Source organism: Silurus aristotelis, assembly GCF_946808225.1.
Source record: "Silurus aristotelis genome assembly, chromosome: 25".
Classification (NCBI taxonomy): domain Eukaryota; kingdom Metazoa; phylum Chordata; class Actinopteri; order Siluriformes; family Siluridae; genus Silurus; species Silurus aristotelis.
Window position 1 is genome coordinate 4,045,429 of NC_139598.1, and position 13,594 is coordinate 4,059,022.

At 39.3% G+C, this 13,594-nt stretch overlaps 1 protein-coding gene across 2 annotated transcripts in view; it reads left to right on the forward strand.

The window, feature by feature from the left end:
* The first annotated feature begins 1,650 nt into the window (after positions 1-1,650).
* arfgef1 (ADP-ribosylation factor guanine nucleotide-exchange factor 1 (brefeldin A-inhibited)) overlaps positions 1,651-13,594 on the forward strand; it is a 39,775-nt gene continuing 27,831 nt past the window's right edge. The window contains exons 1-2 of one of the 2 annotated variants that reach the window (XM_083530148.1): positions 1,651-2,103; positions 13,466-13,496. In XM_083530148.1, the coding sequence (XP_083386274.1) occupies positions 1,980-2,103; positions 13,466-13,496 (155 nt within the window). In that variant the 5' untranslated portion in view covers positions 1,651-1,979. The remainder of the gene's footprint in view (positions 2,104-13,465; positions 13,497-13,594) is intronic. The other variant, XM_083530149.1, reaches the window with a different exon arrangement.

Here is a 13,594-nt window from a genome sequence, read left to right on the forward strand (position 1 = left end):
ACAGAAATACGCCCCAATCCTGATTTCTTACATTTTTAGCTCCACTTATATACAGTATCCGAGTCTGTTTACCAAATTAGCAGCATCTGATGCAGCCCAGGCAAACCACTCAGATAAAAACAATGATATTCTTTCGCTGGAGTTCATAAATAATTTCAGAATTTTGATTTATTCTTATTCATATTTCCCACATGAATAAGTTTACAGTACAACTACAAAAGCCCAAAACTTTATTAATTACTATTATTCTTAACATAAAAAAAACATTTGTTTATTAAGAAGGAACGTAGAAACACTGCGTGACAGTTTGAATGATATTTTAGCAATTAAATCTTATTCATATTAGCCAGATAAATACGTACAATTACAAAAGGCAGAAAGTTGATTATTATCATTATTAACATATTTGTTTATATGAAGGAACGGAGAAACATTGTGTGATGGTTTGAATTATATTTTATGTGACATCCTGTTTTATTTTTTTATTTGTATTTTTTTAAATGATGAATTCTATTTGTTAATAAACTTAACAAAGACCGCAGAAATCTATTGTGGTCTATTTCTTCTTCTTTCGGCTGAACTGTGAGTCGTGATCAGGAATCACCACTAATGTTTTATATATCAAATACCAATAAAAATCATTTGAGCAGTAAATCAACAAATTAATTAAATAAGCAGAATCAAGCATTTGTTAATTAAATAACTAATTAATGAGCCAATCACAATCAAGCATTTGGCAACCAATTAACCAATCGCAATCATCAGCGCTGTCCCTCTAATAAACTCAATTCTAATTTCAAATTTTGTATGTCCTCGTTCCATCTTCAACTCTGACAGCTCCACCTCCTGTCTTATTGTCACTAAGACCGTCTCTAAACCATACATTAGCAGGTCTCCACAGTCCCTTAGTCTAACACATTTTGCCTTTCACGCTTATAGATACCCTTTTACAAATCACTAATCACAAAAAAAAAATCCTAATCATAATAGAATATCGATATCGGCTTTGATTTTACCTTGGTATCGGATCGAAAAGGAAACGAGTGGTATTGCCCAGCTCTCTCTCTCTCTCTCTCTCTCTCTCTCTCTCACTCACTCGCTCGCTCATGCACGCGCTCGCGCGCTCCCGCCTTCTTTCTCGCTCATGATTCAAGATTCAAAGGTTGTTTTATTTATTGACAAATATGGAGATTCGTATTGCCAAAGCAAAGAACATACAGAGACACAACCCCAGAAATAACAGTCAGTCAGAAATAATACACTATAACTATATCATTATAATAAAGACCACAGGGTTAAAAAAATAGGAATAGTTAGAATAAACACGTATTTTTTATTTAAAAAAGGTATTGCCAAGAACATGTAGAACATACAGACACATAACACCAGAAATAACAATGACCTATAATAATAATAATAATAATAATAATAATAATAATAATAATAATAATATTATACTGTAATATAACTATAATAACAATATAATAAAAAATAGAATTAGAAAGATATGGTTAGAATAAACTAGTTTTAATATTATTATTTTTTTAATAATTAAAAAAAAAAAAAATTATTAAAGGAAAAATAGGAAAAGAAATGTATATACCTGCGCGCGCGCGCGCGTGTGTGTTTGTTGCTTTCACTACATGACTCTCTCTCTTCCTCGCTCTCTCGCGCGCGCGAGCTCGCATGCGCGCTCTCGCGTTTCACCTGTGACGTCGTTTCCGCCCAACATGGCGCAGGGCTGGTTGCTAATGGAGAACTGAAGGCTGTATTTTTTTCCCCTTCTCCTCTCCGCGCCTCTCTCTGTGTATTTATGTCGCTGTGTTCCGGCTCCGGTGTTTGCAGGCCGCTTTAAGCAGGGGGAGGACATTGAGTTTTAGAGTTTCAGTGGCCGGGGGTTTGTCCTTTCATTTCGGTCCATCTTGTCCTTTGGATTTAAAAAATCTTTTTCCGTGTCCCCTTTTCCCCGCTACCGCGTCATGTATGAAGGCAAAAAGACGAAGAACATGTTTCTAACCCGAGCTCTGGAGAAGATCTTGGCCGATAAGGAGGTGAAGAAGGCGCATCACTCCCAGCTGCGCAAAGCCTGTGAGGTCGCGTTGGGTAAGTTCAATACGCGTTTCACACACAAGGCGGAATGAACCAGTCCGGGGCTTTGCCTTGCTAATCTTCCTGGTAAACCTCAATACATGACACTCTTAGCTGGTATAATGTTAGCTTTGGGTTGCACTGAACTTCTATAGATATACTTAAATTTCATCTGTTTCTTAATCACCACATTCCTCCTTAAAGACCGAATCTCGACTGTTTTATTTGTATAATATTTTGCTGCCCTGCCTGAGGGAACCCAGGCTAAGGAAATGAGCAGCTGCTTCACCCTGCTTTGACAGCTTGTCAGCCTTAGCCACCTTGCTAGCTTTTTAGCAAACATTGTTCTCCAGGAGCAGGGATTTTCCTTCAGCTCCTCTGAGCGACCCCACTTTCCTTTTTAGTGTCAGTATGCAATGAAGTGTTTCTGTGAGGGAACTGTTTTACTCAGGTTCTGCTTTTAATTTCCATATTCAATCCTGAGGGAGGTAAAAAAAAAAAGGATGGCAGAGATTTGATGAATCATCCTGTACTAGTCTGAGGTTCGACCAATCGAAACGCTCTATGTGGGATTTTCCCACCTTCGGAGGCGTGTCTCAGAGGTTTCTGTGGAGGATGAGATGGTTGGGATTCTGGCGTTCGAGCGCGAGCTGACAATTCGAGGTGTGTTTCATGCACACGGGCTGCTCCGCTCCCGGGACGGTTCGCGTAAACGATTTTATCGTGAATTTGCTCATTTACTCGACGCACATATGTTCATTTGTTAGCGAATCCAAGATACGGCATTTTACACTTGTATGGTGTGTTATTATAAAAAACACACACACAACATAAAGACTTGTAGGACATCGATTTTTTGGGAACGTGAGGAAGACAGAGGTGAGATATCGTACACAAGTTACTGTCAGGTTGGTTTAGATCGGACACTCCGATGCAGGTCTTTGACTCGGTTAAAGAAGTCCTGAACAAGTGCTCAACCACTCAGTTTGTTAGCAAACCCCCAAAAAAAGTCTGTTTTTGAGACAGATTTCATGCCCTAAGGAACGTTTTAAAATACGCTGGGGCACGTTTATGGATTAGCCATTTCTTATAAAGGAGCACTTCTGATGGATTTGGCTGAATTGCAGGCTTTTTAAAATGCTACCCATGAGATGGATGGGTGTTCTATGAAGGTGCCTTGTACTAAGTTTGCGTTCTTTCCTGGGAATGTGTCAAGGGGTTCCTTCAAAGGGTCTCTGAGTTGCTGACAAAAGGTTTCACTTTTTATTTTTTATTTTTTTTGTCATGGAGAACTCTACCTGTGTTGGTGATAAGGTTACTTGAAAAGGTTTCCATATTCCTGCGGAGGTGTCTTCCATGTTGCTGAGAAGGTGTCCTCTAGTTGCTAAGAAGGGTCCTCTCAATTGTTGAGAAGTCCTCTAGTTACTAAAAAGTTGTCCTTTAGTCGATGAAAAGGTTCCTATCAATTGCTGGGGAAAAAGTCCTCTAGTTGCTGAGAAGGTGTCCTCTAAAGGTGTCTTCCAGATTGCAGAGAAGGAGTTTTCCACAAATGGGGAAGCCAAGAAGTATCTTCCAGTTACTCCCAAGTGGTCACTGGATTCCTGGGACAGGCTACTGAGTAGGCAAAAGAGGTGTAAGGCGCTGGAACGAGGCTTTCCCGAGTTGCCGAGAGGGGGGTTCCCGAGTTCCTGAGAGGGGGGGTTCCTGAGTTGCTGAGTTCCTGAGATAGGGGTTCTTGAGTTCAAAAAGAATTTCTTGGGTGGAAGAACTTTCTTCTCTGATGTATCTGCTGAAACACTACCTCTTGGTCATCTTTAAAACTTACTATGTTGCACAGCAAGAACTTAATGACTTGCGTCTAAATCGGAAGGACTTTTTCGGGACAGCATAGACTCAGGAGACTCTGTTGTTCGCTGGTTTGCACAGCTGGTCACAAAGATCAAGAGCTTATCCTTAGCTGTTACAATAAAGTATTACTGAAGAATCCTTGGGAACACCATTATGACATTTGGTTTCTTCCGCTCGGTGCATTTGATTCCTGGTTCTTTGTGAGAAACGCAGTCAGTGTGGAGCGTCTGCTGTGGGTTTTATCGGGCTGAGTCTGTGTCTTGGCTCTGCGCTCAAAGTAAAGCCAGCGGCTGCAGGCAAGTGTGCCAGGAAGCTCCAGAGCACAAAGTCCCATTTCAGCAGCTCCAGAGGAGGGAGGGAGAGTCTCGAATCGGCCTGCATATTACAGCATTTTTTTTTCTTTCTTTCACATTCCACACTTTCCTGCTTCTTGACATCACACATGCTCGTGAGTTATGGGTTATCAAGCATGAGCGCCTTGGCTTAGCCAAATATTAGAGTTTCAGAATCAGGAACGTCCTTGAAGAAGCACTGACTCCCAGAAGTACACAGTTAATAAGTAACCTGTGAATTGCGGCTGTAACACTGATGAACTCGGGGTTAGTGGGATAACACAGGCCTGGGTGATGTCAGGAATGTCCTTTATTGATCAATTTTCTCAGACCAGGATTTTTAGCGTTCATGAGGCGTTTTCCTTCAACTTGTCTATTTGATGCGGTACGACCGCGAGAATGTACGCGTGTGGAAAAGCAAAATCGTGTTGGTCATTCGGTTGCAAGATTGCGGGAATTTTTAAGACCTCACCCCCTACATTCACTGTGCCTCCATCCATAACATGCACATTATTTTATGAATCTTAAAAATAAAAAAATTCCCATCTTGGCGATTGTTCACAGAAACTACATAAATAGTTTTTTTTACTTTAAAAATCTGTATTAGTTTGCATGCATGTCGGCTTATGTTTGTTTGTGTGACAGTTTATATCCATTTCCCCAAATTTGTTTATACATTTTCCATATATTTTTTAGAATATTTTCCCATATGAACAGGGACTAAATGTGGAACAGGATGCTCAAAACGCAATTCCGAGGTGTCCACAAACTTTAGCCCATCTATGTGGTAAATAAAGGCATATTGAGTTAGAATTGTATTTGCTTAAACATGAAAATAGAGTAAGCTACAGCTGTAGATGTTCCACACGGTCCTATCTATTTAATACAACACCGTCTGCTACCTCTCTGCAAATTTCCTTTTTAGAGTTGCTTCCTAAAAACAACGTTCGGTGAATAATCACTTCCTGTTTTTTGGTATATACACTTTTGCCTTTTTTTTAACCACCTGGGAAATTAAGCAGCGACTTTAAATATCTCTTTGTAGTCTAGCAATGATGTAAAAATCCTGAAAATGTGGTTTCCAAACCTTCATTTGGCCAACAGGAATTCATGAAGTTAGTGTGGAGGGTTAAACTCAAGAACCACGAAGATGGATTTGGAGTGTAATTAATATAAACAGTGCGCTATAACAAGTGTCCATCAGTGAACAGCTGATACCCTCAAGAATGATGGAACAATAATAGAAGGACATTTGGTAAATGTGTGTCTCAGTGTTTTTTTTTTTTTTTTTTTTCCCTCATTACAGATAAACTTATAGGCTTCATCTACGTTCGTTGTTAAAAGCGCTCTACTATTTGAATTATATTGCATTATATTATATTATACATAGATCAGGCATAACATTATGACCACCTGCCTAATATTGTGTTGGTCCCCCTTTATGCTGCTAAAACGTTCCTGACCCATGAATCATTAACAGCATTAAGTCCTTCAGCAGTTTGAGCTACAGGAGCCACAGGACCACGCGGATCAGCCTTCATTCCCCACGTGCATCAATCAGCCTCAGCCGCTCGTGACCCTGTCACCGGTTTACCACTGTTTTTTTCCTTGCACCACTTTTGATAGACCACTGCAGACCAAGAACATCCCACAAGAGCTGCAGTTTTGGAGACGCTCTGACCCAGTCGTCTAGACGTCACAATCTGTTGCCTATATATATTCACCCACTAAAAGGTGCCATGATGATGAGATAATCAGTGTTCTTCACTTCAAATGTTATGCATGGTCGGTGTGTAGATCTTTTCTGTAAAAGGACCACTGTTTTCCACCATGCCGGCGCAGCTTCGTTCTAGGGGATACCGTCCCTTTAATCAACACCAGGTACCCTTATAGATTACACTGCTGAACCTGAGACACGAAGAGCTTCTTTTGTTCTTCAAGCAAAATGAGCTCTTGCAAAACAGGGAAAGCAAAAAATAAAAAAATAAATAATTTTTTTTATTTCTGACCACCTGTTAAACCTCAAACTGTCTCATTGCACATTTAAAATTATTATACAAATAATTGTCTAATAAAAGTTCTCTATTTATTACAGTGGTCAGAAACCACTGTCAAGTGGTCATATATATTTATATATATTTATATATTTTATTTATATATATATATATATATATATATATATATATATATATGTGTGTGTGTGTGTATATAGTATAACTTTTAATTATGGTCACTAATAAAATCCGAATATCCATTTATTTTTCTTTTTTTTTAAGCGGACAGCATCAGCGTCTAACCTCATCTATTATTAAGTGGTCATGTTGATCGCCTCGTTTCTCTTTCGTTCCGTCACCGCAGGTTTTTCCATGCCTTATTTATCACTGAGATTCACAGCCATTCGTACGTCAGCGAGGAGGACTAGCTTCCTCGATCCGCCAGCGCTTTCCAATAAAAACGAAAAGGTTTATGAAATACTGTACGAGTGTGCATTGTCCTGTTTAGCCATTTATTTGTTTATTTATACACCTCGGATCACTTCTGCTAGTTTGATCTGATCTGTTTGGTGTTAAACAAAAAAAATACAAGGCTCCAGAGGACTTCAATTAAACTTCATCCACCCAGTGAATAAGGAGAACCGAATTCAATTAGTCTGTGTGTATGGAAGAAGGAGCTTCTAGAAGAGCTCCAGCTGTGAACTGATGTACTGCACCATGCACGTGGTCTGTAATGCCATCGAGTTTATTGCTTGACCGTGTCGTTCTCAAAAGCCACATGAGCTCCATAGTGCTCGCTTAGTAGCTGAGATGTCTGGCTTTCTGATGACTTTGTGTGTTCAATAGTCAGCATCACCAAGCCACCACTGATGGGCCTTCAAGCAAGGCCCTTAAACCCCAACCCACAGCGCCTCACACCTTGCTGTGTTTTTTTCCCCCACTTATTCCATTGCCAGTGAAAGTGAAAGCTGTCACTGGTGTTTGCAATGTAAAATTGAACGAATTGATACAATGTTAAATATTTTTCCCCTTATGGTACGCACAGAGCATCAGATCTTCAGTTTTGCTGCTTCTGTCGCAAAGGGGGGGGGGGGGGACTTGTTGGTAAATTTCCAGAAACTTTCCATAGGAGTGTCATCTGGGAAATTTTGGAAATATTCCCAGTTGGAAACTTACCAGGAATTTTTGGGCTCATTGTAATTAATATCAATCAGTGTTCGACTCATTAATATCATTCTATTAATAGATCAGTGTGTTGAGAGAAACAGTGTCTTTTCACATAAACTTAGTTGATTACGCAAAGAGTCTTGTGATAAAAATGATAATAGGAACATTAAAGCCATAATAAATCATAGTACTTTGGAAAATTACGTACATTTGAAGGCAAATTCTTTTGTGCTTTTACTCAAGCGAACTTTTAAAAGAAGCACTTTTACCGGTGTGTCATGACATTTTTCGGTATATTTACCGTATAATTTAAACGGAGATGAAAAATCTTCTATTTAGTTAGAAAACGTTTATACTCGCGGTCTGTATGTTACTATGGTAACAATTGTTTATGAGGCAGCGTAGTTTTCAGAATGCTGATTACACTGCACTTTCAGTGCTTTAAACTCGCAGGTCAATCAGAATCCAGTATCCAGACAGCCCAGGGTATAAACATGTATCATTACAATTCACATTTTTTTCGTCATGCGTCTCTTCTGCTATTTTTTTTCAGCAGCAGCCTCGTTTGACCGCACACTGTTCTACGACAAGCCGTGATAAATAATGCACTATCCCCCCAGCTACCGTATTTCATTCGATCTCCGGCACGTGATGAATTAATTATGGTTCCAGCGCACGCTAATGAGGGAAAACCGAACGAAGCACAACCCGTGGGCTCACGGGAGCTTCGACACGTCCGTAAACTCGCATCACTACAATAGAGGTACCACGGGGTAAACAATAAAGATGTCCACGAGATTGTCGATCGTGTGTGTGTGTGTGTGTGTGTGTGTGTGTGTGTGTGTGTGTGTGTGTGTGTGTGTGTGTGTGTGTGTGTGTGTGTGTGTGTGTGTGTGTGTGTGTGTGTGTGGGGAGAGATACCGGTTTGTTTGCTCTCACTCAGCTATTAATCTTTATCCCAGAAAGAGCAGGACCGGTCTGTGTGGTCTGGCTGAGGCTTTCTAGCTCCTTCTCGATGGAGTGCGATAATCAGGGACATATAAAAAAAAATATATAAATAATTCTACCAACATTAGTTGCAAAATTTCAGGAATTTAAAAGACAAGAAACTTTCCATGGGAATTTACAAAATTGCACTTAAAAAAAAATCTTGAAGGATAATTTTGGGTAAAACAACCAGATTTAATGGCATTTTAGTTTCATTTCGACCCACACATTCATCAGTCGCATGCACACATTGTTACAGAGGCCACGCCCCCTTACATTCCTCCATAATGTAACACACCGTTTCTAGAATAAATAAACGACATAAATATTACACACATTTATGTTTAGCTTTTTTCCTTTTGTGTAAGCTTTTGGAGCAACAACATTATACTAACAATTAAAGTAAAAAAAAAAACAATAAAATTCGAAACACTATTAGTTTAAATGCATCTCAGATTATGAGCAGTTTTTGTTTGTAATACATTCTACACAGTATAAATACATTTCCCCCAATTTCAATAAATTCAAGTTTCCAACTTTACATATTTCCAAAATTGGCAGGAAAATATACCTGGGAAATTTTCCGTTCCTTTTGCAAAACCTAAACACCACACAAATGCGCACGTGCAGGGAAGAAGAAAAAAAACAAAAGCTTTTCTCCCAGCAGCAGGGTAATTACTATCCATACCATTCCATACCAACGAGTGCACTTGCACAACCCACGTGTTGCCTCCTGTCCAAACGTAATTGCTGCATTGGAGCTTCTGCTTTCTTCTCACAATAGAATCCCTCCACCCCCCTTTTTTTTTTTTAAACTGTAAGCAGATGCCAATTAGGAAGTGTGTGTGTGTGTGTGTGTGTGTGTGTGTGGATCTTCACCTTCATGTATTTTTTTTTCTCCCTCTGATTTTCAGCTAATTATCAGATTGGATCAAGTGAGAGAAAAGAAAAAAAAAACTCTAAAATCGATGTGCTGTGAGCTGTTTTTTCAAAGGAAGACACGCCCGTGATGGATCCCGAAAACCTGCGACCGACGCATCACTCCTGAGATAGATTTTCGTATTTCTCTCGTTATTCCAGTAGTATTAGAACCGGATATTAATTTTTTTCTGGATAACGGCTCTATTTTTTCCCTGTAAATAATTCAAACGAGTGCCTCTAGAGGGCGTTCAGTATGGGTTGTTCTGTGGCTGATGCCGATATTTAAAAATCGAAGCAGCCGATGAAGGCGATATTCTTTTTGTATATTTTTTTCTTCATCCTATAAAATCTAACCGTTAATTAATAAGAAGTGATGCAGAATATTGCTAAGATTGAACATTTATTGGACAACACAAATCTCATTCATGCACTCGTTACCAGGTTTTTGTCCGCCTTCCTCTGGGTTTTCCACAGGATCTTAAAAAGTACAATTTTCAAACCTAAATCTTAGGCTGTGGAAAAAATCTTAAATTCGCTGTTCTAGGTCTTAAATACCAAATACCTCAGCTTTAAGCGTATAAAAATAAACTACAAAATACAGCAGCTACACCGTGCATCAAAATAAACTACTGCATGTTTATTTGAAAAATACTAAAACCTACTTTTAGAAGGCAGCATGAAATTTCTTCCTCGATTTAATACATTCTGACAAACATGTATTAGGTTTGCACGGCTACACTACAACATTCAAAACAAGATCTACAAGAGCTTTCAAATTACACAGGAGACGACATTTTAGCCAAGTTTGGAGCTCTAATTCTGGTTAAAAGGACATCTTGGGTGTTATTTTTGGGATAACAGTAGTAGATCCCATCAGTTTCTGACGATGAGGTGAACTAAGAAATCTCTTTATATAAGTATTAGGTAACATCCTCATGACAGAATGTGCACTTCCTGTTACTCAAACTAGGCAGAGTTTCCCAAAAGCTGTGGTGTTTTGAGTTATGGTAAAAGTAAGATTGCTCATACAAGAGCGAAAGGTCATAGGATCGATTCCCATTCAGTTCGAAATGTTATGTTGCAGGTGTAAAGTAGCTGTAAAAGAACTGTTCTGGCGAAGAATAAATACCTTTAATGCTGCGTCTTTGTCGGATTTCAGTTTCTGATCGGTTTTGTGTTACAGCAGCTCTGAAGAAGTTTTAGGGGCCAGCACTTTGATGTCACAAATATTCACCTGTTGTTTATCATGATGTTTACTGTTCAAGCAACAATAATACACAGGGAAATGAGCAAACCCGTTACCCGTGTCTTTCAGGAGACTACAAGTTCGCCCCTTTATTGTCCATTGTTATATTTTTATCTAAATTATCAGTATATTGACAGGGAAAATTTCCAAATTGGAAATTTTGAAAAGCTACATTTACGTTTCCAGTTATAGGCTAACCTGCGATTTTTGTAAATTCCTAGTTTATTCCTGTTAATTCCCATGGCAAGTTTCCATTCCTGGAATTTTACAAGTTATGATTCTGTAGTATTGTAGAGATGGAGGTGATGCTCTCTGCTTCCTTCTCTCTCATTATCACGCTCGTGTTTGGACTGACAGGCTGCCATTTGATTTGTTACAGAGGCAGCAGGTTGGGCTTCTGTAGCCTGTGTGTGTGTGTGTGTGTGTGTGTGTGTGTGTGTGTGTGTGTGTGTGTGTGTGTGTGTGTGTGTGTGTGTGTTACACTTTCTGCTTTCCCAGCTGGTGCACTGCGCCGCTTTCACCCGGACCTGCTGTTTGTCTTTCTGAAAATGGAGGTGCATCAGGGTGTGTGTGTGTGTGTGTGTGAGAGAGAGAGAGAGAGAGAGAGAGAGAGAGAGAGAGAGAGAGAGAGAGACATTGCCTAATTGATGTACAGTGTAAAACATCAGACTGCAGGTTGCTCTCCAGGCTGCATAGTCGTCAGTTTATTGAATCAACTCCAAAGTAAAAGTGTCCCGCGCGAACTCGAACGTACAAAAAGGCGAAACCAGTTCAAGCGCTCATTCACGAACACTTCTGGGAGCCATGTCACGTTTTTTATTTTGCCACCCCGAGCACAAAGCTGCCTGTTCTTCCTCGTTTAAATGTCAACACCGAAGCAAACAAGAACCAGAACCACAGGAGAGATGTGTTCTCTCTCTCTCTCTCTCTCTCTCTCTCTCTCTCTCTCTCTCTCTCTCTCTCTCTCTCTCTCTCTCTCTTTTTCTATTAGCTAACAGTTACACCTTGGATAAAAGTAAACAGTTTCTTTATGGTTTGCATAAAAAAAAAAAAAAAACACAAACACGTGAACCGAAGAAAAGCGATTCGCGGACAAAATGAGAATAGAATAATTTATTATCTTCCTAATTCAAATTCTACAGGGTTAAGACTGGCAGAGAGAGCGAGAGAGAGAGAAAGATGCGGAGTGGTACAGAGAGAGAAGTAGATCAGCTCTGGCAGGTTTGACGGCCAAACGCCTGGTGCTTTTGACAGTGAAGTCGCATTGTTTCGTCTGACTGCTCGATCCACCAGGATACAAACCGCTCATTTAATCACTCGTTTTATTTTCAATCCATAATGATGCCGTCTTATTTTATTCATTTACTTCAAAAAAAGAAACACTTAAAAAAAAAAAAATTTATAGAATATTTTTTGAGTCAACATTAAAAAAAAAAAAAGGATCACCTGAAAATCCCACCCCCCAAACTACGTTTTTACAACTTGCCACTAGCAACAAGCAGTTCCAGACCCCACAGCTAGTCATATTGTTATAGTAGTTTTATTCAAATTATTTACCTCGATGCTTTTAGTTCAGTCCATTTAACTACACACGGAGCAAGTTTCCTATCCGACCAACATTACTGAATAAACTCTGGAGGAACTCTAGAGAAAACAGCGAAGGGTTGAAGAGAAGATTCTCGCTAAAGAAAAGTTTGGGATCATTTCATACTAAAACATCAAGAAAACACTGCACAGTGCGGTTACCATTTTTAAAGTCATTTGAAATCGATATTTATATTTTTATATTTGTATTTTGATGTAATATGGCAATTAAATAGGTTAAGGTTGCAGCGATACTCTTGTGTGCGATTTCAGCAATAAAAATGTTATCAAATGACTTTTCCTTTTTTTAAGAGACCGTAAGAGTCTTATTTTCTCTTATATTTAGTATTGATCTTTAATAAAGAAATAGTTCTTCTTAACCGATTACTCGATTAATCGGTAGAATAATCGGTGGACTACTCGATTACTGGAATAATGGATAACTACAGTCCTACTACACACAAGACATACGATTTAGATTTTTTGATTCCGTGTGAATATTTTACACGATGGCTCTTTTTGCTACAAATATAGCTAGAGGTTTTTTCCTTGTTATTGTATCAGTCGTGTTGCAAGCAGGGCCTTGATGAACTCTTCAAGCTTTGGTTTGAAACATAAGACTGTGTGTGTGTGTGTGTGTGTGTGTGTGTGTGTGTGTGTGTGTGTGTGTGTGTGTGTGTGTGTGTGTGTGTGTTGTCTTCCATGGTTTGGCTGTTAATGTGAGTATTGGAGCTGTGCCAATGCTGCAGTGTGTGTGTGTGTGTGTGTGTGTGTGTGTGTGTGTGTGTGTGTGTGTGTGTGTGTGTGTGTGTGTGTGTGTGTGTGTGTGTGGCCGACCGGTCTGTGGGTATAAATAAAGAGTTTTTGTTTTTTTTCCTGCAGCTCAAAGCAATGGTTCATATAGTGGAATCCAGAAAGGATTAAATCTCAGTACTGTACTGTGTGTGTTTGAGATGGAGTTGAGATAAAGAATTGTTGGTATCCTTTTTTCACCCGTTTTTCTCGCACCCTCTGCCCCTTTACACCTCCCTTCGAAATCCTTCCTCTCGTCTCGCCGCTCGAGCTTTTCTACACGCTCTGTGTGCGAAATCGTCCCCAACATATACACACAGCTCGAGCCAAAAATCGGTGCGGAATCCTAAACGTCCGAATCGTATGATACAAACGTTAAAATGGGGAACAAATCACGAAGAGATCGGACAATTGGGGTAAAATAGTGGAACAGCTCTGTTTGGTCGAGTGTTTTTATTTTTATTGCCTCCTGATCATATTTCTGTCTTATTTTCTGTCTTTTGCAGAGGAAATAAAAGCGGAATCAGAGAAATTAAGGTGAGCAACATTTTATATATATATATACACACACACACACACACACACACACACACACATCTCGCATGTTCTCTGTATGTAAGAAGTTCTTTAATCCC